The 25,888-nt window shown below is 40.6% G+C and overlaps 2 protein-coding genes across 12 annotated transcripts in view; both read left to right on the top strand.

Annotated features, from left to right (window-relative positions):
- Nucleotides 1-9,074, top strand: part of Prdm10 (PR/SET domain 10) — a 105,246-nt gene extending 96,172 nt beyond the window's left edge. For all 4 annotated transcript variants that reach the window (XM_055601453.1, XM_055601454.1, XM_055601455.1 and 1 more), the window contains 2 exons: nucleotides 612-715; nucleotides 7,928-9,074. In XM_055601453.1, the coding sequence (XP_055457428.1) occupies nucleotides 612-715; nucleotides 7,928-8,122 (299 nt within the window). In that variant the 3' untranslated portion in view covers nucleotides 8,123-9,074. The remainder of the gene's footprint in view (nucleotides 1-611; nucleotides 716-7,927) is intronic.
- Nucleotides 9,075-13,402: 4,328 nt separating this feature from the next.
- Nfrkb (nuclear factor related to kappaB binding protein) overlaps nucleotides 13,403-25,888 on the top strand; it is a 33,207-nt gene continuing 20,721 nt past the window's right edge. For 5 of the 8 annotated variants that reach the window (XM_055601221.1, XM_055601224.1, XM_055601220.1 and 2 more), the window contains exons 1-9: nucleotides 13,403-13,459; nucleotides 16,239-16,394; nucleotides 19,173-19,374; nucleotides 21,342-21,469; nucleotides 22,620-22,794; nucleotides 23,314-23,451; nucleotides 23,998-24,071; nucleotides 24,848-24,932; nucleotides 25,586-25,766. In XM_055601221.1, coding sequence (XP_055457196.1) covers nucleotides 13,436-13,459; nucleotides 16,239-16,394; nucleotides 19,173-19,374; nucleotides 21,342-21,469; nucleotides 22,620-22,794; nucleotides 23,314-23,451; nucleotides 23,998-24,071; nucleotides 24,848-24,932; nucleotides 25,586-25,766 — 1,163 coding nt within the window. In that variant the 5' untranslated portion in view covers nucleotides 13,403-13,435. The remainder of the gene's footprint in view (nucleotides 13,460-16,238; nucleotides 16,395-19,172; nucleotides 19,375-21,341; nucleotides 21,470-22,619; nucleotides 22,795-23,313; nucleotides 23,452-23,997; nucleotides 24,072-24,847; nucleotides 24,933-25,585; nucleotides 25,767-25,888) is intronic. The other 3 variants (XM_055601227.1, XM_055601226.1, XM_055601225.1) reach the window with 1 other exon arrangement.

The following is a 25,888-nucleotide window of genomic DNA, read 5'->3' as shown; positions in this document are numbered from 1 at the left end:
GGGCACTTAAGATTTTCAGCATAGAATTCCTGCCAGTGGGGCAAGAACACAGCCACACAACATTCTGGGTTTTTGCTTGCCAGATGGGGATCTCACTGTGTTGCTCTGGCTGGTCTGGCTCAAGTGATTGACTGACCTACTTTAGCCTTGAGTAGCTAGGTGTACAGCTGCCATCAACACTTTATTTATAAAGCAGGCTTCGCATCAACAGGTTTGTCCCCTATAGCTAATATACAGGTTCTGAATATGCCTAGGGTAGGGTAGGCTAAGCTATAATACTTGGTAATTTGCATGTGTGTATATAAATTTTTTTTTTTTTTTGAAACGGCTCTTACTTTGTAGCCTTGGCTGTCTTGAAACTACTATGTAGGCAAGGCTGGCCTCACACTCATAGAGTTCCACCTTCCTTTGCCTCCCCAGTATTGGGATTAAAGGTGTATGTCACAATACCTGGAAGTGTGTCTTGAAAGCATTCTACTTTACTGTATTTTCAGTTTATGGTGGGTTTTATTGGGATATAACCCCATAATACAAGTAGAGAAACATTTGTTTCTTTTAGCACTTACACTAAAATCTAAGACCACTGAATTTTGTTTATTTCCTGTTTTCAGCATCTGAAATTCAAATGATGACACTGCCCCCAGGTCAGTTTGTGATCACAGACAGTGGTGTGGCAGCTCCTGTTACTTCTGGGCAGGTGAAAACAGTGACTCCGGTAAGTCATTCTGCTGGGGCTGTATTATAGCTTGGTCATAATCTGTCTTCCCTCCCTCCCTCTCTTCCTTCTTTTAGAAGGGCTGGGAATGGAACCCAGGGCCGTATTCGTGCTGGCATGCTACATAGGTGATGTAGCATTGAGTTACCTCTTCAGGCCATTGTTTTCCATTGGTGATTTAGTCAGTTGTGATGATTTGAAAGCTGGGTCTTTCTTGCTTTATCCTTAGTGTATCGTTTAGGATACTAGTGACCAGAGAATGTTGATTCAGTTCCTAATGGTAACAAACCTACCAGGTCTAGCCATATGGTTACAATTTTATGTACTTTTAATAAGTATTACAAGATGTTAGCTGGGAGTGAATAATATAATGAATCAATTATGGTGTGTGTGTATGCATGGGCATGTGTGTCAGTATTTGAGAAAAGGTTTCACTATGAAAGCAAAGTTGGGGCAAAGTTAGGAGAGGTTCAGGGAAACCTGACTATAGAGTACTACTTGCATAAATGGCCATAGGCTGCCTTAAGAGAGGCTATATGTGCCAGGTACAGGCCATGCCAGTCGGAACAGGTGCATGCCACACCAGTCAGAAGAACAGGTAAGTGACTTGCCTGTGAGCTAAACTGCCCCCAAAGACCCATTCCATTGTCCATCTGCACCTCCACCCAACCCTGTCCTGTCCCATTGCTGTTTTCTCACACTGAAATGCCCCTGGCCGTTCCTTTCAACTATAGTGGCCCTTGCCCCAACTTGGGTGCACTTCTGCTGCCCAGGAGCAGGCCATGCCAAGTCAGAAGAACAGCTGCCCAGGTGCAGGCCACACCAGTCAGAAAAAAAGATAGGTAAACTCAGAAACTTCTGCTGCACCAGAGATTATGCTGGCTGGCTACCAGAACCACAGATAGGTGGCCCTCCAGAAGATCACCTCCATTCAGTGCCACCAATCCACACTCCTCTCCTCAGCCCTGTCCCCCACCCCCAAATTGGGCAGAAATCCCCTGCTGCACCAAAGGCCAAGCTAGCCCTCAGAAGTCCAGCCCCCAACTTGGACAGAGACTCCTTGCTGGATCGGGAGTCATGCTAACTGCCAGAAATCCTGGTCATGGACCAGAAGACCAAACAGGAAACGGAAACCAAGGAACAAAACTCCCATCCAACAAAGACAAACTCAGAAACTAGCACCTATACCTATAATCATCCAAAATCCAGATACCTACACACCAGTGTAGTGTAAGAACACAACAACAGCAAGGGCAATGTGGCATCACCAAAGCCAAGCTATCCTGACACAACAAGACCTGAATGTTCGAACACAGATGAAGCATTAAAAAATGACCTTAAAGCCAACTGTGAAGATGATAAACATTTTCAGAGAGGAAATGAAAAAATCCATTAAAGAAATCAAGGAAAAGATGAAAAAAAAATTGGAGGACATCAATAAATTCCTTCAAGAATGCCAAGAAAAAACAAACAGGTGAAGGAAACTGTTCGAAACCTGAAAATGAAAAAGAAGTAATACAGAAAACACAAACTGAGATAATTCTGGAAATGGAAAATCTAGATAAGCAATCAGGAACTACAGATACAAGCATTACTAATAGAATACAAGAGATGAAAGAGAAAAATCTTAGACGTTTTTAAATACGATAGAAGAAATAGATTCATTGGTTAAAGAAAATATTAAATCTAAAAACTTCCTAACAGAAAACATGCAGGAAATCTGGAACACTATAAAAAGACAAAACCTAGGAGTAATAGGAATAGAATTAGGAGAAGAATCCCAGCTCAATAACCCAGAAAATATGTTTAACAAAATCATGGGAGAAAATTTTCCTAACCTAAAGAAGAACATGCCTTTAAAGGTACAGGAAGCTCACAGAATACCAAATAGGTTGGATGACAAAAGGGTCCCCTCACCACATAAGAATCAAAACATGAAACATATAGAACAAAGAAAGACTATTAAAAACTGTAAGGGAAAAAGGCCAAGTAACATATAAAGGCAGCCCTGTTAGAATTATACCCAACTTCTCAATGGAGAGTCAGAAGAACTGTCAGAAGAACCTGGATAGGTGTCTTGCAGATTCTAAGAGACCACAGATGCTAGCCCAGATTACTATACCCAGCAAAATTTTTAATCACCATAGACGGAGAAAACAATATATTCTGTGACAAGATCAAATTTAAACAATATTGATCCACAAATCCAATCTTACAGAAGGCACTACAACTCTAACCTATGGACATTAACCATATCCAGGAAAACACATGAAATATATAATTTCACACTAGCAAAAACAAAAGAAGGGAAACACTCCTCCTCCCCACACTACTACCACCACCAACTACAACAACAGAAATAACAGGAATTAATAATCATTGGTCATTAATATCGCTCAATATTAGTGGACTCAATTCCCCAATAAAAAAGACACAAACTAACAAAATGGATGCAAAAACAGCATTCATCCTCCTGCTGCATACAAGAAACACACGTCAACATCAAAGATAGAATTACTTCAGAAATAAAGGGTTGGAAAAAGATTTTCTAACCAAATGGACTCAAGAAGCAATTCTAATATCTAACAAATAGACTTTCAACCAAAAATAATCAAAGGAAGTGGAAAAGGTCACTTCATACTTATCAAAGTAAAAAGCCACTAAGATGTTATTTCAGTTCTTAAAATCTGCATCATATGCATGGGTACCCACATTTGTAAAAGAAACATTCTTAAAGCTTAAATCACACATTGAACATCACATATTAATAGTGCGAGACTTGAATACCCTACTCTCACCACTGGACAGGTTATTTAGATAAAATTCAAACAGAGAAATAATACAGCTAACAGACGTCATAAATCAAATGGACCTAACAGACAACTATAGAACCCAAACACAAAAGAATATACCTTTTTCTTAAGAAACTACAAAGTTGACCACATTCATGGTCATAATTCAAGTCTCAATAGATACAAGAAAACGGAAATAACCCCCTGTATCCAATCAGACCACCACAGACTAAAGCTGGATTTCAACAACATACCAGAAAGCCTACAAAATCATGGAAATTGAACTCCCTACTGAACTACTACTGGGTCAAGGAAGGAAGGAAGGAAGGAAGGAAAGAAGGAAGGAAAGAAGGAAGGAAGGAAAAGACTTCCTAGAATTCAATGAAAATTAATACACAACATATCCAAACTCATGGAATGCAGTGCTAAGAGGAAAGTTCATAGCACTAAGTTCTGCATAAAGAAATTTGAGAAATCACATACTAGCAACTTAACAGTATACCTGAAAGCCCTAGAACAAAAAGAAGCAAAAACACCCAAGAGGAGTAAATGGCAGGAAATAATAAAACTGAGGGCTGAAATAAAAATACAAACAAAGAGAAAATAGAATCAATGAAAGGAAGAGTGGCATCATTGAAAAAAAAAAAACAACAAAATTGATAAACCCTTATCCAAATTAATTAAAATTCAGAGAGAGAATATCTAAATTAACAAAATCATAAACAAAAGAGGGGCATAACAATAAAACATGAAGGAATACAAGGAATCATTAGGTCTTACTTCAAAAACCTGTACTCCACAAAGTTGGAAAATTTAAACCAAATTTAAACAAATTTCTTCATAGATACCACTTACCAAATTAAGATCAGATAAACAATTTAGACCTGTAATCCCTACAGAAATAGAAGCAGTCATCAAAAGACTCCCAACCAAACAAACAAACAAAAAAAAGCATAGTGTCAGATGGTTTTAGTGCAGAATTCTACCAAACTTTAAAAGAAGAGCTAATGCCCAGTGCTCCTCAAACTGTCACAAAATAGAGATAGAAGGAACATTACCAAATTTATTTTATGAGGCCACAATTACCCTGATAACCAAACCATACAAAGATTCAACAAAGAAAGAGAATTACAGACCAATTTTATTTAACAAAATACTTGCAAACCAAATCCAAGAGATCATCTACCACGATAAAGTAAGCTTCATCCCAGAGATGCAGGAATGGTTTAACATAAAAAAATCTGACAACATATTGTCAGATTATTTTATAATCTACCATGTAAACTGAAAGGAAAAACCCACACAATATTTTCATTAGATAGTGAAAAAGCCTTTGATAAAATTCAACACATCTTCATGATAAAAGTCTTGGAGAGATCAGAATACAGGGCACATACCTAAATATAATAAAGGCTATTTACAGCAAGATGATAGCCAACATGAAATTAAAAGAGAAACTTAAAGCAGTTCCAATAAAATTGGGAACAAGACAAGGCTGTCCGCCCTACATACACATTCAATGTTGTACTTGAGTTTCTAGCTAGAGCAATAAGACAACTAAAGGATATCAAGGAGATATAAGTTGGAAAGAAAGAAATCAAAAGTATTCATAGATGATATGATAGTATATATAAGCAACCCCAAACATTCTACCAGGGAAATCCTACAGCTGATAAATCTTCAGCAAAGTGGCTGGATACAAGATTACCCAACCAACCAACCAACCAACCAACCAACCAACCAACCAACCAACCAAAACCAAAAAACTAGTACCCCACCTATATACATACACACACACACACACATATATATGTATATATATATATATGTATATATATACACACACATATGTATATATGTACATATACATATGACAAATGGGCTGAGAAAGAAATCCCAGAAACAACACCCTTCACAATAGCCACAAATAATATAAAATATCTTGGTATAACTCTAATCAAGCAAGCAAGTGAAAGTCTTGTATATAAAAACTTCAACTATTTAAAGAAGGAGACTGAAGAAGATAACAGAATATAGAAACATCATGGATCAATAGGATTAACATAGTAAAAATACCCATTTTACCAAAAGTAATCTAAGAGATTCAATACAATCCTCATCAAAATTCCAACACAATTTTTATAGACCTTGAAACCTCATAAGTAAAAACAAAAACCCCAGGATAGCTAGAATAATCTCAAATTGTACTATAGAGCTATAGTAATAAAAACAACATGATATTGACATAAAAACAGACATATTGATCAATGAAGTCGAATCAAAGACCTAGCCATAAATCCACACATTCATGTATACCTGATTAATGGCAAAACCAAAATTATACAATGGAAAAAAGAAAGCATGTTCAACAAATGGTGCTTGTCTAACTGGATGTCTGGTATGTAGAAGAGTACAAATGGGTCCATATCCATCACCTTGCACAAAACTCAAGTCCAAGTGGATCAAAGGCCTTAGCATAAAACCAGATACACTGTACCTAATTGAAGAGAAGGTGGGGAATAGCCTTGAAAGCATTGGCACAGGAGACAACATCCTGTACAAAACACCAATAGGTCATGTACTAAGATCAACAATTAATAAAGGGGACCTCATGAAACTGAAAAGCTTCTGTAACGCAAAGCACACTGTCAACAGGACAAAGTGGCGGCCCTCAGAATGGGAAAAGATCTTGACCAACCCCACATCTGACAGAAGTCTAATTCCTAAAATATATAAAGAAGTCAAGAAACCAGACATCACTAAACCAAATAATCCAATGGGGATTATATTGCCATTAAGAAATTAAGACATGGGGTACATATCTACATAGAGAATTCTCAGCAGAGGAATCCCAAATTGTCAAGAATCAAAGAAGTGTTCAGCAACCTTATCCATTAGGGAAATGCAAATCAAAACAACTTTGCGATTCCATTTTACAGCTGTAGGAATGACTAAGATTAACACACACACAAGTGACAACTGGTAAGGATGTGGCGCAAGGAGAACACTCTTCCACTGCTGATGGGAGTGCAAACTTGTACAGCCACTGTGGAAAATCAATATGGTGAATCAATCTACCTCAAGACCCTACTGTACCACTCCTGAGCATACACCCAGGACACTTACTCAACCATGTTCATAGCAGCTTTATTTGTAATAGCCAGAAACTGGAAACAGCCTAGATGTCCCTCGAGTAAAGAATGGACTATTACTCAGCTGTTAAAAACAATGACACCATTAAACTTGCAGGCAATGGATGGAAGTAGAAAAAAATCATCCTAAGTGAGGTAACCTAGACCCAAACAGACAAAACTTATAAATGGGTATTAGCTGCATAGATGGTCATACAATCCACAGACCCAGAAAGGCTAAGTAACAAGAAGGGCTTAAGGGGAGACAGAAGGATCTCCCTGGGAAGGGGAAATAGAATAGATTTAACAGGGGAACTGGGAGTGAGTGGGACTGGGAACGAGGACGACTGGGTAGTGGTGCCTGCTTGTAATCCAGGCATTTTGGAGTTGGAGACAGAAAAACAAAAAACAAAACAAGAGTTCATGGTCATCTTCATCTGGATACAAGCATGTGAATGCAGGTACCTGAGGAGACCAGAAGACCTCAGACATCTGGAGCTGTTTACAGGTTTGGAAGCTGAACCTGTCTTCTATGAACAGATTACATAAACCCTTAACTGCTGAGCCATTTCTCCAGCCTTTTAGTATATTCTAATTGTCTTTATTTGGAAAAATAAATTTTAGGGTTCTTTGGAGCCTGAGGATCTACTTCTATTTCCCTCCCAACACTGGAATTATAGGAATATGCCATGATACCTGGCCTGTTGGGGGTAGGTCCAGTTCCAGGAATCCAACTCAGCTCTTTATGCTTTTGCGGCAAAGACTTAACTGACAGAGTTATCTCCCCAGCCCCATTTAGTATTTTTTTTTTTAAATGTTATTGGGCTTTGAAATTCTATTATCTGGGAACCATTAAAATTGAAGAGTTGTCTTAGACATCAGGCTGCCCCTTTACAGATACGTTATTGATTTTTCAATTCATTTTTGGATGAATTTTAACACTCAGTTGACAAGAAATTTCTAAATTCTTAGGAGCAACTGTTAAAAAGCATGTTTTACTTTTAAACTAAAAAACCTTTTTTGCCAAGTAAGGTACCACCAAGTTGCACATGTCTCTAGTTAAGGTTCTTCATTGTGTGATCTGATGGCACAGCAAAGGTGCTACTCTGAATTACTTCTGAGTCTGTGACTTATTCATCCTCCATAAAGGACATACGTAGAGCATCTCTCATAGGTACCTATTATGTCCTTTGGACTGTTGCTGTGGGCATTTGCCCTTCTTGTTTCTCTTGTCCCTGGCTCTCTTCCAGACCTCAGTTCTTTTAAAGGATCTTTTTCTTCTCCTCCAGGGCCATTACGTGTTATCAGAGAGTCAACCAGAACTAGAGGAAAAGCAAGCCTCTGCCCTCTCCAGTGCAGTCCAGGTTCAGCCCTCTGCACACAGTGATTCCCTGGACTCCACAAGCCCCAGCCAACAGCAGACCACACAGTACATCATCACCACCACCAACGGAAGCAGTGAAGTACATATCACCAAGCCATAGCCTTCATCCTGTAACAGGAGTCCACAGCTCACACCACGTCTCCTCATTCGGAATCTGAAGCTTCGAACACCTAGACTTCTTTTTAAGATTTATAACTCACTCAAGAGTTTAGAAACTGCAGTTTTGACAAGGTCATCTTTACCCAAGTGACTCTTCAAACCCTTGGGATTTCTGCCATGGAATGCAGCTCTTTCAGGGGAAAGTTAACTTTCAGATGGAGTAACTTGGCCTTGCTCTTGAGCTGGTTCTTTGTTTTGTTTTTGTTTTTGAACACACTGATAAGCCTTACTTTCCCTTTGTGGAAATACTAAGTGGCGTATTATGTTCATACCAAAGGTGGAGACAGGATGTACCAAGTCCATCGTCACTGGACTTCTGAAATCTAAGTTATGGCTTCAGAAAGAGAAGGAATATATATTTCATGGGTGTGACTAAGTCAGGACCACTTTATCTCATGCATTTGAGTTTTCAGTAATTTAACAAAGGCAGCTTATTGGATGAAAAAATTAAAATAAGATAAAGGTTTGATGTGGTGTTCTGAAGGAAAAACAGTCATCTAAATTTTTCTTATTGCCGATCTCTCTCTTTCCTATATGGGGTTTCACTGTGCTGCCCAGTGTAGCAGTGAACTCCTGGGCTTGTGGGATCCCCCTGCCTTAGCTTCCCAAGTAGCTGGGACTACAGTCAGGCACGATTATGGCAGTTGTTTTTAAACTTTGTTTTGGAAAAACCTATTGGGCAGCAGCAGTGCTCCCCTCAGATGCTGACCCCAGGCCTATCTGACCTCGTGTTCCATAAGCACAGACTCCCTGGAAGATAAAAGGTGATCGCATGATCTCAACAGGATTTTTAAGCCCCTACATTAAAGCTCTGCCTCCAGGCTTCTGATTATATATAGTCATGTTTAAGAAGGAGATATTAGTTCTATGAAAAAAATGCTAAATTTATTGTGTGTGTGTGTGTATATATATATACATATATGTATATATATACATATATATATGTATATATATATGTATATATATACATATATATATGTATATATATGTATATATATACATATATATACGTATATATATATGTATATATATGTATATATGTATATATATATATGTATATATATATATACACACACACACAAATACATACACACTTATGGAGACAGAACTGAAACCTTGCCCTGCCTTGCAGGATCTACCTACTGCTCATTTGTAAAGGGTGAGTTCCTGACTCTAATCAGGTGTTGATGTATAACACTTTTTGTGTGTGATGCTAGGAATCAAACCCAGGGCCTCTTGCATGCTACACAGGTTCCCCACCACTGAGCTACAACTCTAGCCCCTCCATCACACTCTTGTTCCGAGCATTGGATGTATTTTAGTACTTTCAATGTTGTTTTAAAAGTGAAGCTTCTTTAAGGTTGGGTAAAAAGGTGGCCTTTCTTATTTCTAAACATTTTAAACTTTAAGCATATTGTAACTCACCCAGACCTTGTTATAAGATGACCAACTTCCCACTTAGGGCAAAAAATGAAAGTAAGGGGACCATTGTAATACACTGGGGTAAAAGGATAGGTGTGAGGAGTATTAACAGTTAGTTGGGAGAGGAAAGCAGTTTTCAGTGTGATAGTGGTCTTCTGTGTGTTCCTGTTTGGGAGTCTTGTTTGCTGTGAATCTAGTGGGGGGAGTATGGCCCCTCTTTTTACTGCACATTCCAGTTGTACCCATAAGACATCCTTAAAGCCTGTATTTTAACAACTTTTTTTTGGTGACATACATTTTAAAGATAATTATTGTAGAATGAATTTATCACTCCAGATCAGGAAGACCTAAGTTCATTTCAAATGAAGTTAACCAATTTATTTTATTTACATTTCTAAGGAAAAACTGGGTCTGTGAATTAAGAACTAGAAAAACTTCTGTGTGGTAAAGATGCCTTCCTAAAAAGTGATCATTTGGTGTGAAATCACTTTATTATGTAGACCCTACACTTTCCTTTGGAGATCTCATTCATAAACTTATGTCTGAAGATTTGGGCATGAAAAAAACTTAAGAAAATTACCTCAAAAATGTGTGGAAACTGAAAATGGACTTTGTATCTTTGACAACAAAGAGGTAACAATATTTTCAACCTAAAATGTTGACTCTAAGTCACAAAATGCAAGACTCTGGTTCCCAAAGTCCTATAGTGTAATTACTAACTATCCTGGGTTTTCCCTGAAGTTCTGTGGTGTAATAACTAATTATCCCAGGCCCTCATCTAGAGAGAAACTTAGATGGTAAGGAGTACTAGGTAGGCCATCTCAGAGGGACAGTTTTAGTTTTCATAATTTAAATCTGACGTGCTGGAGCTGGTGTGGTGGTGCACAGCTTTCATCCTGGCTGAGGCAGGCATTATCTCTGAGTTGGAGGCCACTCTGGTATACAGAGAGTTCAAGGACAGCCAGGGCTACACAGAGAAAACCTGTCTTGAAAAAAACTAAACAAGTAAATAAATCTGACCTGTTGGATTCTCTTTAATTAGAGCCGGCAAGGTATCTCCCCTCTTCTCAGGAATAACCCAGTGATTAAAATACAAGGCCAATCACTGAAGGACTATTGGTTTTATATCAGTTTTTTTTTTTAAACTTTTAAAATACAGAGGAAAATACTGTTGAAGGACCTCCTTGTCTCCTTTTCTTCTAAATTTTTGACTTTATTTTTTCTTTTGGTTCTTACACGGAATAAGTAAATTTCAGAACATATATCATCAACCAGAGATGCGGTGGTAGTGAAGACATCACCACTTTAAGATCAGGTATTTTATGAATTTATCCCAAGGTAACAGAAGAGATGGCAGAATATAATCTCTCTGCAGCCTGATTTGGGAAACATGTAGCCAGTGTTTCTATGGTGATCTCTCCCAGACACATCAACACTGTAGACTGCATTCAATATTTTGAAGTGGGTTGGATATAGATTTTTTTACATTTTTATTGTTTAGTTGGTGCCCAGAGAAATGGATATTTCATCATGTAAGATTCCTGTTTTTCTGGAAAGACTTTCTGTTTTGATGTTTTTGAATTATTTTATGACCTGGAATTATTCTTTCAAAAAAAAAATTCTTAAAATATCTAGAACTAAAAAAGCACCTAATGAGATACTGAAGCTGGCCCATTGGTTGAAAGTATTGATTTTATTGTTATTTAAATGTGAACAGTTATTGTATATTCAGTGAGTTATAGTATTAATAGTCTTGTGCTACCCAGCAGGTGTAAAAATTAATAAATATTTTTTTAATAAGCATGTTTCTTACTTGTGCATGTGTGTACAGGGACTACTGATATGATTAAATATTTTCTTTTAAATATTCCATAAGCCATTCTGGTCTTCAGAGTGAGTTTTAGGTTGGTCTAAGATAACCTGAAACCCTGTCTCAACACTCCCCTCTTCAAAACATTACACTTTCATTTCTGGTTCCCAAACTGGGATTTTAAAACCTTAGAAGTTTTCTCTCCTTCTTTCTTCTAACATGCAGAATTGAGATCTTGAGACAAACTGCTGACCTTACAACTGGAGAGACTGACAGGTAAATACAGAAAATCACAACCTCAAGGGTAGAAACCTCCAAGGGAACCATTGCCAGCCAAGATAGGAAAACCTGAACTGAAATTGATGAATTGTTGGAGGCTCAGTGTGGAGAAATCCAAGTGACTGAAAACTCCAAGGAAGGGCTGGAGGACTCAGCACTTAATAGTATGCCCTACTCCTGCAAAGGACCCAGTTCCTAGTACCCTCCTCCTTAGGTGACTAGTAACCACTTTTTACTCGAGTTCCAGGGATCTGATGCCTCTGCCTCTGACCTCCTCGGGCACCTGTTTTCAAGTCATTCCCCCCCCCCCCCCCCCGTTTTAAAACTCCAGGGGATGTATTCATTGGGGAAGGATGGGTCCTATGTTTCACAAGCTTGATCAAGTTTATTAAACCGAAATAACTGAGAATAGTCTATGCAGGACTAGGGGGTGAAATTGTGGGGTACTTGAGAAGATGACATTCTAAATAATACAGAGTTAGAGAAAAAGCTCCCCCCGCCAAAAAAAAAAAAAAAAAAAAAAAGAAGGAAAAAGCCCCGCGTGGTGGGGTATACCTGTAATCTCAGCACTCAGGGAGGCAGAGACAGGAGGATCAATGTGAGTTTGAGGCCAGCCTGGTCCATAAAGCAAGTCCAGGACAGCCAAGGCTACACTGAGAAACCCTGTCTTGAACTCCCCCTCCCCCCAGCAAAGAAAAAAAAAAAGAGAGACAGCGAGAGAAGGGGCCATGATAACGAGTAAGATGAGCAAGTTTTCAATGTTTGTTTGCACTTTCTGGAAGTTACAGCTAGGGTCTGTAACACTGCATAGAGCTCCCCCATCTTCTGGTGGCCTAAGCAAAGATTTCCTAATAGGGTGGTGGTGTGTAACAGTTTTCTCCTGCAGCAGGGAAGCTCTTTAAACAGAAAAGTAAACAACTCAAAATAGCTTCAGGAAGTTCCTGAAACTGACCAGATTCTCACTGCCACAGTAAATAATAAAGGCTGAAAGGGCCCCTCAGACGAAGCTGAGTTGCAAAGAGCATTCAGAGATGGAAAAGGCTGCAAAGACTGCGAGACCAGACCAGCTGCCTGGAAGTAGCAGAAACCAGCCAAGCTTGTCTGTAAGAGGTTTAGACCAACAGGAACACCCGGAAAGGACTGCCTCCAAGCAGCTGAGCTGCCTGTAGGTTGAGAAGTATGCTCCAGGTTCCCAGCTTTTGTGAGCTGTCACCCATGCTGGGGCGGGCCTTGGTTTTGCAGCCGTCGTTGAGTCATTTCTGCCCCTTTAAGTAACCCCTCAACCATACCCCTCCTGTAAGTAATCCCGGAAATACTCATTTCTTCAAGTTGACCTTTGGTGGTATCCGCAGTTTTGTCTGTCATGGGATCCCTACGGTGAGCAGACTTGTGTTGCCTCTCCCTAGGAAAAATTTTGTCACACAAGAAGTGGTTAGCACGGCGCCCAGTCAGGCTGTGCCTCTTGCTTCGCAGCCGAAGAAAAGCGCCATCTCTTTGTCCTCGGAAGTGCCTAAAGCCGAAGAGCCCACAGCGGAACAAAACTTGCCTCCCAGACTGGGCGAGAGAAGCGCTGTTTAGGTGCAGCCCAATACAACGCGCCCCGCCCCGCCCCGCCCCGCCCCGCCCTTAGGTTCCGCCCCGAAGGTCCCGCCCCTTCCGCCGCCGGAGCCCCGAGCGTGCGCGTACCCAGAGGCCTTGCGGGAGCGAGCGCGTACGGGAGCCCGCGGCCGGTCGAGCCAGCGGATGAGACCTGGGGACCCGGCTGAGGTGAGGGCGGGCCCAGGCATCGGGGTTGGTGGGTGGGTGGCGGGGGAAGAGAAGAAGTGGAGCGAAGGGAGGAAGCGGGCTCCGAGCTCGCCGTCGCCGTGGACACGTGGCGGGCCCCACGCGTGGCGTTCGGCTGCCGGGTGGGCGAGGGTGAGGACGTGTGGGGGAGGGGCGGGGCCGCGGAACTGGGCCCGCAGGTGGGGCTGGCGACGTGGGGCTACCGCCCGAGATCCTTGCTTGCTGCTGACTCGCGAGGGTCTGGAGGGTAGGCTAGCCCAGGTACAGAGAAGAGGCCTTCCTGGTCTGGCGAGGAAGTCCGGGACACCCCAAGACTTCGAAATCTGCAGCTTCCGGGGTTCCAGCTCTCTAGTGGCCGCCTGTATTTTGTATTTGGAGTTCTTGTGCAGAGTAAGTGGTAAGGCAGAGGTTGTCACTAGATAATACTACATTTAGCTTAACCAGCCGTCGGGGTTGGAAGCTTATGAGCGAGTTGTGTAAATTGTGCACCTGTCAGATGAGGCAACTGACTTTACACACTGTTCTATGCCACTTACGTTAAGAGGATTTTATTCTAAGCATCGGGTTGCTTCTACGTTTTTCCTGTTTTGGAGCTTGGTTAAGTGCAAGTGTCTTGTTCCTTTCTCACGTTTCCCCAGTTATTTAGGCGCCGCATACATGCACTGAGTGATCACACAGCTGGGACCACACAGTTGGGTCAGTGTAACACTGTATCTTTCCTAGATCTGAGATACTGTCAGAACTTGAAATCATTTTCGCAGAAAAGAGCTTCATTCTGGATACATGAGAGGCCTGCTCTTTATCATTTGAGAACTTGGGGAGTGGGAAGGAGCTTCAGTGTTATGTAGTCATTTAGTTGGAGATTATTCATTGTGGAATCCTAAGAGTGGAAGCAGTGGTAGGGAGGCCCTGGACCTACAGGTATGGGGCCTGATGCCTGGTGAGGTAAGATGTCATAGATTAGTGACAGGTAGAAATATGGTGTTTTGACTAAGTCCAGTTCATCTTTCCATTTTTGTGGGCTTGTTGGTCCATTTGTTGGTAATAGGGGTTTAGAGTCTACTACTTGTAGAACACTGGTCCTCAAACTGTGGGTCGCTATCGTTTTTGGGGGGTGTTGAAGGACTTTTTCACAGGAGCCATCTAAGACCTTTGGAAAACATATTTAAGATTCATAACAGTGAAATTACAGTTACGAAGTTGCAAGGAAAACAGTTCTAGGGTTGGGGGGTCACCACAACATGGGAACTGCATTAAAGGGTCACAGCATTAGGAAGGTCCAGAATCCCTGATGAGTTCAAGTTCACTGTGGGTTGGCCATGTTTTGAACTGTGGCCTCAGCTTCATACCTGATTCCAGAGTTGGGAGATGCTCCCTAAACATGGTCTTGTATTTAGTTTTCTAAAAAGGGTGACCTGCCCTTTTCAGTTATGACAAGAAAGAGGAAAATTGCATTGGTTTACTCTGATCTAAAGATCCTATTGGCCACTGATGACTAGTAACAGTCTGGTGACTGGAGCTTGAGGAATGTATGTGGACTAATGGAATCATACCAAGTTTTTTCAGTTTAAACTGAGAGTATGTTTAAGGGGTATTGTATATGATATTAACATCCACAGGCAGGCCAACCTAGAGTTGGGCGAGTTAGTTCTAAATTTTGCTCTTCTATTAGTATCTGTACAATAGGCATAAAACACATATTTGTAAGAATTATGTGAAACCTGGCACTTAGTCCTTGAAAAAGAACCTGTATTAGTATCTGAGCTTTACTGATGTTTCTGGAATTTATGGCTCTTAAAAATAATCTTACATTAAAAATGTCAGCGTGTGTGTATGTGTGCAGATATACCACAGCATTCCTGTGGAGATTGCAGGACAACTTTCAGGCGTTGTCTTTCTTCCCTTCCGTGGTGGGACCTAGGGATCAAACTCAGGTCATCAGGTTTATGTGGCACATACTTTTACCCTCTGAGGTAGCTTGTCAGTCCTGCATGCTGATGAACTTTCTGACAATTCCTAAAAGAGTTACTAAAGAAATTATGTTCAAAGAGATTATTGGTCTTGGAACTTGTGGACCATGGTCTGTCATTTTTACTGTTTTTTGATACAGGGCCTCATGTCATAACCCAAGCTGGCCTGAAACTTGTGATCCTTAGCCGTTTGAGGCCAGCCTGGTCTACCAATCGAGTCTACACAAGAGCAGGCTACCCAGATAAACCCTGTCCTGAAAAAAAAAAAAAAAAAAAACAACAACAACAACAACTTGAGAATTTAGGAGTTGTTGTAGACACATTTTGAAGTTTTACTAGTTAAGACTTGAAAATTAAATGGAAGTGGAGTGTTAAAGAGTGGGAAGATAGCAATATGGTTACAGAACAGGATGTGATGTAAGAAGACTTTGGAGCCAGGTATGGTTACTCTTTCTGTAATTGTATTGTAGGAATGCTGAGACAGGAAGATTAGTGCATGCTTGAGGCCAGCCTAGTTTACATACTGAATTCCAGGCCATTTTGGGATGCAGAATGAGACCCTGCCCCTGCTTTAAAAAACAAAAGACTTGCTGGGCGGTGTTGCTGCCCACCTTTAATCACAGCCTTCTGGAGACAAGGTGGATCTCTGAGTTGAGGCCAGCCTGGTCTACAGAGTGAGTTCCGGGACAGCCAGGACTATACAGAGAAACCCTGTCTTGAAAAATAACACCAACAAACAAAAACACCCCAGATCTCTGATTTTCTGTCTCAGGGTGTCTGTTTTTGTATAGAATACCTGTAGAGAAGAAACAATGGATTCCTTGGATCACATGCTGACAGATCCCCTAGAACTGGGTCCCTGTGGAGATGGTCACGGTACACGGATCATGGAAGACTGCCTTCTGGGTGGTACCAGGGTCAGTCTTCCTGAAGATCTTCTGGAGGATGTAAGTAGCAACATTGTCCCACGAATGTCTCCCCCTCTCCTACCAGCTTTGTCTGCACTTCTGCCTTTCTTGGTCCCTTTCATTTTCTACACTTCACCAGTGTTCCCTTACTACTTTTTAAAGTATGTGTAGCTAATATTCTAATTAAGGAAAACAGTATAAGCTATAGTCTGCATGTTTGCTCAGAATAATACCAGTATGATATAAGTAAACTATTATAACAAGATAATTTTGCTGACTAAAAAAGAAGGTTGAAGCATGGTGGTGCATGCCTGTAATCCCAGTACTCTGGGAAGCAGAGGCAAGCCTGGTCTACAAAGTGAGTCCAGGACAACCAAGGCTACACAGAGAAACCTATTTTGAAAAACCAAAAAGAAAAGAAAATTCTGTTGAATATTTTAAGAGCAGAATTATACTTCCTTTGAAATGGTTTCTCTGTTAGGAATCATTAAACAAATGCAGGCTTGTGTGTGTCTATAAAGTAACCTTCTAGGTAGGAGTAGTATGTGTCTTAGGAGAGAACATCAGCATGCCTTTGACTATATTCACAGGCCAGATGTCAAGTTATCATTAGGAAGGAGGCTACCATCTGTTAGAGAGTGCTTGTATGTGCTCATTTTCCCTCTCTTCCCCCATCACCCCATCTTCCACAGGGTCTCATAGGTTTCCTTACTGGGTCTCCTAGCCTGGGTTGGCTTTGAATGTAGCATGAAGCTGAAAATAGCCTTGAACTTGATCCTTTTTCCTCTACTTCCCAAGCACTGGGATTACAGATATATACCACCATGTCTTGTTTGTGTGGTACTGGGAATTGAACTCATGGCTTTGTGCATGGAAGATAAACATTCTGTCAACTAAGCTACATCTCCAGCCAAGATGCAAGCATTTTGCAAACTGAGCTTCATCTCCAAACCTCATTTGTATCTTCTTGGTGTATTCTTTGAAGGAAACTTCTTTATGACAACTATTCGATCATCAGATGCTTACTTTATTACGTACCTAGTTCATGTCAGACATGGCTAGATACTTGTAGCCTTGGAATAAAAAGACCGCTTTTTAAAAAGCCTCTCACAGATACTAAAACTAAAATTGAATGCAAAACAAGTTTTTAGACTCAATATTAGATGTTGAGTCCAATGTGATTGGGATACATTCATGAAAGGGTGTTTCATGGTTGAATTATCATGTAGTTTCCTTTTTAAATTTCCATGGCTCTATTATGTTGTTGGGGTAAAGTCATAATTAACTAACAGCCTTACATGTCCTTCTGTCTACTGTCACACCGTGCTTCTCTTTGATAACACTGTCTGAAGTTGTTAATTAAAAAAAAAAAAAAACCCACAGATAAGAGTAAAATAAATACCTATGTAATGGCATATTTATATATGTATATCTATTTTACACAATGATAAAACATGCATGTCTGGATTTTTATGGCATTCACCAGTGTGCTTATCTACACAGAGGCCGAGGCCGGAAGATCACTTGAGCTTACTAGTTCAAGACAATTTAAAAACAACATCACCATAAAACAATAGGTTTCTCCTCCCCAAAACTATGTAGCTACCACCTTGGGTAATAGAGAATTAATGACATTTAAGCCCCAATACATGTTCTCTGTTTTACAACTTCTTCAATTCTCCCCATTGGTATTTGCTTCTTTGCTGTTAATTCTCTTCTTGTATGGTTTCCTCTAATTGTTCCAGCATGTTTTCCCCCTTTCTGATCCCTTTAACTATCTTAACATTATCTAGGGTCAGCTTTTCTGTACACTTTTTAACAGTTCTTAGGTTACTTTGTAATTGTGTGTTAAGCTTACTATTCAGTACATATACATCTAATATGTAGCTAGTGAATTAAAAATGAAGTTCATGCTGGACTTGGTGCAAGCCTTTTAATCCTAGCACTTAGGAGGCAGAGGCAGGTTGCTCTCTGGGAGTTCAAAGTCAGTCTGGTCTACATAGCAACTTCCAGGCAGCCTGGGTTACATAAAATAAAATAAAGTATGTATTAATTTTTTAAAAAATGGAATCCATTTTTCTTCCTTTCATTTTTTAGTCATCTCTTCTTAAGAAGACACCCCTCCCAAATTAATTTTTCTTGCTGGTTAGTTTAAATTTAATTTTCATGGCTGCCATCATACCTTTGGGGGCAGAGATGGCTTCCAAATGCTTTTTCTCTGAGATAATTTTCCTCTGGATTTTCATATACTGCTCTGTTGTAATTTGTGTGCTGTCTTTAGTAAGCTCTTATTTTGTTTTGAGGTAGAGTCTTGCTGTGCAATCCAGGTTGACTTGAACTTACAATCCTCTTGCCTTTGTTTTCTAAGTGCTGGGATCATAGTGGGTACTGCCATAGCCAGTTAATCTCTTATTTTTGAGAATTGAGTCAAAATCGTTAGAATTTTAGTCTGTTTAAAAAACTTCAGGATCAAGCCAGGTGGTGTGGCACACACCTGTGATCCCAGCACTCGGTTGAAGCAGAGGCAGGCGGATCTCTTGAGTTTGCAGCCAGCCTGGTCTACAAGGTGAGTCCAAGACAGCCAAGGCTACACAGGGAAACCCTGTCTCAAAAAACCAAAACAAACAAAAAACAAAACCCTTCAGGATCATAGTGTTGGCTACATAAGAAATGTAAATATATTTAAAACTCTTAAACTTTGTACCTAATAGTGATAAAATAGTACATTTTATGTTCTGTGAAGTAGGCTGCACAGACACACAAAAACTTAAATGTTATTTATCTGATGCTTACCTTTTTTTTTCCAAATTTTCCCAGCCTGAGATATTCTTCGATGTCGTCAGCCTCTCCACATGGCAGGAAGTACTAAGTGACTCTCAGCGTGAGCATCTCCAGCAGTTTCTGCCTCAGTTTCCTACAGACAGTGTGGAGCAACAGGATGAGCTCATCCTTGCCCTGTTCAATGGGGAGAACTTTCGCTTCGGAAACCCTCTGCACATTGCCCAGAAGCTCTTCCGAGGTCTGTAGCTCAGGATTTTGTTTTTGATAGGATTGAGTACACATTTACTTACGTATATATACTTTTTATTTTAGTCTGCATTTTCATGTATTCATGTGGGTATTGTCTGAGGAGAGTGATTTTGTGTATTTATTTGCTGCCTGTGCTACTTTTAAAAAATAAGATTGTATTGACTTATGATAGAAAGTACATAATAGAACTCAGCTATGTAACTGTCACAAGAAGTAAAACATTGCCAGCATCCAAAAGATCTTTATGACTAGTTTTTAAGTTTTCAAAAAAAAAAAAAAGAACCAGCTAGTTGTTTGCTTTTTTTCTGCAGAAAAGCATGATACCTCTCTCTTTTAAAAATAGGGTCTCACTGTGTAGCCTGGGCTGGCCTTGAATTTATGATAGTCTTCTTGCTTTACTTGCTTGGAACTCCACACACAAGCTATATATCACTCCAGTCTTAGCATGTAAATTTTTTCACAAAGGACATCCGCCACAGAATCCAGCCCTGTTAATTGTCTTCAAGACAGTTTACATTGAATAAGTAATACAGAGTACTCCTTGGTTTTGTCTTCGTAGCCACTCCTGAAAGGTTGTTGTAAGTTGCCATTTAAGTTTGTAACCTACTTAGAGCAGTGTGTTTTGATTTCATGTCTATTTAGATCTGTGTATGGAGGATCAGTTTTGGTTGTCTGGACACTGGCATGTTTGAAGAATATTTTTTTTGTAGAGCACATTTTTGTTGTACACTGTTCTACTTTCTGGAAATTTGTTGTCTCATTGCTTCCATATTAGGTTTGTGTCAAGTACTTTTGGTTAGAATATTACTTGGGAAATTTCCTTCCTTCCCATTATACCATCTCAAGAGGCACAGGCTGTGAGTTTTCCATCATAAATAATGGTGGTCACCTGTGGTCATTTGGTTAAGTGGCATCTGCTACTTTTTTTCTTTTCTTTTTTTTTTTTTTTTTTTTTTTGAGACAAGGTCCCTCTTATTATGTAATCCTGGCTGCCCTGGAACTCTGTATGGAGACCATGCTGGCCTCCAAATCACAGTATCCACATACCTCTGTCTTCTGAGTGCTGGGAATAAAGGCATGTATCACACACCTTGCTACACATCCTGAATGTAAGAGCATCTTTTTATCTTTTTAATTAAGTCACCTTTTCGTGGTGCTTTGGGATCAAGACTTGTTTCTTGGAAGCCTTCATTTTACCTAGTGTTTTTTTTTTTTTTTTCCGTTCTATTGGTCATCTCTTTCTGAATCATCTGTTACTTCAGGCATTACAAGTCAATTTGAGGTCACTCTTAGATTGCAAATGATTACTATTGAGCTACAGCTCAAGCCCCTTCATTTTTGTTAGAGACAGTTCTCACCTAGTTATCTAGAAAGGCCCTAACCTGTCCTGTAATCCTCCTGCCTCACCTTCCAAATAGCTGGGATGTCAGGTACACCACCATACACAGCCACTTTTCTTCTTTTCATAGGTTATTAGGTTAAAGACAAATTCTCCTTTGGTTGGTAGCAATCTGTTTGACTATGACCCCTGTCTCTGGGAATGCACTCTCTTTTCTTCCGCAGAGCAGAGTAAGGACCCTGGCAGGCTTTAGAGAGTTCTGTAAGGTCCTTACATAAGTGGTCAGTGCTGCTGTGCATCACCATAGAGTGTGATTGTGTGGTGAGTATGCAGAGTACAGAGGCAGCGACAGCAATTTCTGAGTGTTTCTCTGACTGGTGATCTATTCCAGTTCTAGTTTTGCTGAAGATAATTATGTTACTGTGGTTACTATGGTTTTCAGCCTTCATTGAGCGGTTTTTTTGTTGTTGTTGTTTGCCATTTTTATACTTTTGGCTTTCTCTTTCTTGATTCTCCTAAATAGTCACTTTTTCTATCTGTGCTTCAACCACATCTTTGTATGTTCATTACATATATGTAAGCTGATGTATATATAGTTGTGCCTCTTTGTTTTTAAGATGGACACTTTAACCCTGAGGTGGTCAAGTATCGTCAGCTCTGCTTCAAATCACAGTACAAGCGGTATCTCAACTCCCAACAGCAGTATTTCCATCGGCTGCTAAAACAGATTCTTGCTTCCAGGAGTGTAAGTAATGCTTGGAACTAGGTATGCAGTGTGGGTGGTGACCTGGCAGGCATCATGGTATCATGTAGTGGTTCTGATGCAAAAACCAAAAGAAAGACTAACAAAAGTTGGGCTTTGTCTTTTCCTCTTATGAGCAGGTTTTTAGATTTCAGAGGTGTTCAAACATGAAGTACAAAGTACTTCCTAGAGCCAGTATTTACAAAGAAAAGCAAAGGGTTTCAGACTCCTCCTAGGTTTTGAGGTTAGGATGCTTTGGAATTGATGTGCAAGTACAATCAGGCCTCTGACTCTCTCATATATATATAGAGAGAGAACATAGAATTTGGTGGCTTTGGGGTCCTTTCCAGTTTGATAATTCCCTGTGGCAAAAGTTATTAGGAGTTCTTTATTACATTCTTGTTTACTTACTTTGTGTGGAAGTGTACTTATGTGTAAGTGTGCATGAGCAAGCGTGGCACTTAGAGGACAACTTAGTGGAGTCTCTTTTCTCGTCCTCTCATGTGAATAGGTCGCAGTGATCCTATTAGATTGTTAGCCTTGGTGGCAAGTGCTTTTACCTTCTGAGCCATCACACTGGCCCTGTTATGAGGTCTTCAAGTTGTTCTTTGAGACTCAGTATAGAAATACCTGGAAGTTTAGTGTGATTATTAATTCTGAGTGAAACAGGTCAACACTAAAGTGGGGTATTTTTTACCATGTAATCCTGGTAAAGTGTTTCTTACTTGACATGCTTATAACTAGAAGTGTTTTGAATTTCATATTTTTGGAATACTTGAATTTGGGGGGGGGAATAAAACATAGCTGTAAATAAAATTAGGTTTAACATGCAACTCATGTAGCCTGAAGGTGATTCTGTAACTATTTTTAGTGTGTTTGGGCTTTAGTCTGTGACACAAGATGCAGTGCTGTGCTTTTCACTTGTGATGTGGTATTTGTACTCACAAAATTTCAGATTTTCTTTTAATACCATGAATGATCAAACTTTATTTAATTTAGACAGTTCATTTACACATAATCGTATATCTGTATATCTTTTTGTCATTCAGAGTGGGGGAACTTTTTTTTAACTGAACAGATTAAAACATGGGCTCGCAGACTGTCTAGTGAGTAAGACTTGATGATGACTTGGCTCCATCTGGTCTCTTGATAGGATCTGTTGGAGATGGCTCGTAGGAGTGGCCCCACTCTTCCCTTTCGTCACAAGCGCCATTCACCATCCCGAAGCCCTGAGGAACGGGAGTGGCGAACCCAGCAGCGTTACTTGAAGGTCTTGCGGGAAGTAAAGGAGGAGTGTGGTGACACTGCCTTGTCCTCTGATGAAGAGGGTGAGTGTCCATGGGTATTTCTGGGAGTCCAGGGTATTGGAGCCAGTGGTAGCCATGTATTTCCGAGTCAAGGGGCCCTCTGCGTTATCTTGTTTGTGGGGTGGAGAGGGGCTCACTAGGTCTTGGTAGTTGAGTTGTTGAGACACTGTGTTTAGGAGTGACTACATGCCCTTTTTACTCTTGTGCTCATGTGGCACTTAGATTAGTTGAGAACATCTTGGACAGATCCCTGCAGGACAGGGTCTTTTCACAGTAGGCCTCTGATCCCATTGTGCCACTTGAGAGAACTGCTTTTCCCCCTTACAGGAGAGTAGTAGTGACTGTTGGCCTGCTGCAATGCGACCCCATCACTCTGTTGAAGTCTCTCTCCTGGAAGAGCCGTTTAAATGACCTAAGTGTGCTCCAGCTCATCTGGGGAAGGGTCAGAAAGGAATGTGGAACCCTGGCCTCCATGTTGTTGGCTTAGCCCTGTTGAACCCAAATGGCCACTTACCCAATCTCCCCTATTGGAGTCCACAGCCACGTTGGATTTACAAGAAAAATTTTCTTTTGAAGATCTCAGCTCATGGCTTCCAAGCTCTCCAGCACGTTCTCCTAGTCCTGCGGTGCCCCTGAGGGTGGTGCCCACGCTTTCCACTACGGATATGAAAACTGCAGGTGAGAACTGAGCTGATGATACTGCAGTTCCAAGACATCACGGTATAGAAAATGAGAGTTCCTTAGGCAGGTGGGTTCTAGATTCTTGCCTCTCAGCAAACAGCAGTGCTACTTAGAAATGGGAGATTTGGAGAAGTGTGGTACCATACAGTACTATTACCATCTAGAGATAGGCCTCCCTGCTTTCCTTTGCTTTGAAATTGTCCTCAGAAACTGATCAGTTGCTATTTTTGGTTAAAGAAAGCATAGTGTTGCTTGAACTAGTAATAGAATGTGTAACCAAACCCATAGTAACTTCTTAGATTGTAAAGACAAGAAGAACTTGAGTGTGCTATGAGTCTACCTAATTGAAGTCATTTTTTGGTCCGTGTATAAAAAATGGGGGACTGCTGATCCTGGGACTACGTGATGACTTGTGCTGTTTACAGTACACAGAACCAGAAGTAGCTCGCTTTTGAATGTCAAATGAGTGACTAGGCAGATTTAAATTAGAGCACCGTCATAGTGAATGACCTGGTCTATGTGGTTTGGTTCATTTACTTTCAGATAAAATAGAATTGGGGGACAGAGACCTGAAGATAATGTTAAAGAAGCATCATGAGAAGCGGAAACATCAACCAGTAAGATTGCGGTGGGAATGGCCATGTGTAATTTTCAGTTTGATGCCTCTGGTTTGGCTGTCTAAGGCTGTTAGTCACTGCCTGAATTGTGCTTTTTTTGTTACCATGTCAAAGACAGGAGCAACAAAAGAGGATACTTAGCATCAGAGGTATGAGAGGCCAATCAAGCGCTTTGGGTTTACAAGGCGTGGTTAACAGTGAGTGCTTCGTTTAGTCTTTGTGGCTACACTAGTGTGTGAAAATCATAATCCATCTCATTCCCAGAGGCTGAGTTTATTCTTGGTCCTGCAGCCAGTATGTGACAGAGCCAAGAATTAAACTTCGTGCTCTTTCCTTTTGTGTTGCCTCAGTTATTACCTCGCTGTGAAGGCACATCGTGGTAAGGAAATGCAGTGGAGAGGATAGCCATCTGAGACAGAGGAGTGAAGGAGGAAGAAAAGGGATGGAAAGTTGAGTTTTGTCTTCTTTACTGTGATAGCAAGCAGACCTTTTAAGTCCTCAGAATCCTGTTTTCAGACTTGTAAACTATAATATTAAGACTTTTATGAGAATGTGAAATAAGAATTCAGAAGGGCTTTATAAACTGTAAAGGGGTCCCAGGTTTTTCTGTGCACCACTGTGAAGAGCAGTAATTGGTATTTTTATATATTCCAATTCAACATGATACCCTTGGGTATCCCTGATGTACTGTATCTGTTAGGTAAATTGGCATAGTCGCTATCAATTTTGGGTTCTTTTCTAGACCTCTATAACCACATCTCTGCTGTCATACCTAGGATCATCCAGACCTTTTGACAGGGGACCTGACCCTCAGTGACATCATGACTCGAGTAAATGCCGGCAGGAAGGGCTCTCTAGCAGGTAAAAGGAGATGACTGGGTCCCTTCTTATATACCATCATCTGACTTAGATGTTAACTTGTATGACATGGAAAAAAAAATAAATGGAACCATAGCTTTCTTTGTGCTGACCACTTTGTTTCATAATTGCACTCTGAGTTTAAAATTAGCACAGCAAGGCCTGGGGAGAGGGCTCAGTAGATACAGTGCTTGCTGTGCAAGGGGGAGGATCTGAGTTTGTATGCCCAGCAGCCATTTAAAAGCTGGGTGTTAACAGCCTTACATACCCAGGGCTCTGGAGACTGGGATGATGAGATCTCTTGGGCAAGTCAACCAGCTAGACTAGAGAGATCGTACTTCAGTAAACAAAGTGGAGAGTGATTGAGAATGATAGTCCATATCAACTTCTGGCCTCCATGTGCAGACAACTATACATGAACATGTATGTGATATACACACGTACCATACAATCATGGACACTGGAATAAAATGAAATCGAGCCAGATCAGCACGTTATTAGATGTTAAATTATAAGTCACACACTGAGTTTGTGTGTCCAAAGTGTCTTATTACTGAGTCTTATACAGGCTTTGGGAAAGGATATACACGTAAGACCTCTCACTTCATAATGCAGTTTTGTGACTTATATGTGTGTTTGTTTTTCTCTCTTTCTAGCCTTATATGATTTGGCTGTTCTTAAAAAAAAGGTGAAGGAAAAAGAGGAGAAGAAGAAGAAGAAGATAAAATTGATTAAATCTGAGGCAGAGGATCTAGCTGAGCCCCTAAGCAGGACTGAAGGGGTCCCAGCCCTCTCACAGGCCCCCTCCCCCCCGGCAATATCGTCCATCAAGGAAGAGTGAGTGAGGCACAGATACAGCAGCTGCACCAGAAGGGAGGGAGTTAAGCACAGGCTGAGCCTGGTTTTGAGACTTGTGTGAGCTGACTGTGTGCTGAACCTGAGATCTTGCTGGGAAAATG

Source organism: Psammomys obesus, unplaced genomic scaffold (genome assembly GCF_907164565.1).
Source record: "Psammomys obesus unplaced genomic scaffold, mPsaObe1.curated_primary_1811, whole genome shotgun sequence".
NCBI lineage: Eukaryota > Metazoa > Chordata > Mammalia > Rodentia > Muridae > Psammomys > Psammomys obesus.
Note: the sequence above shows the minus strand (reverse complement) of the source record. Positions and strands in the feature narration are given on the sequence as shown.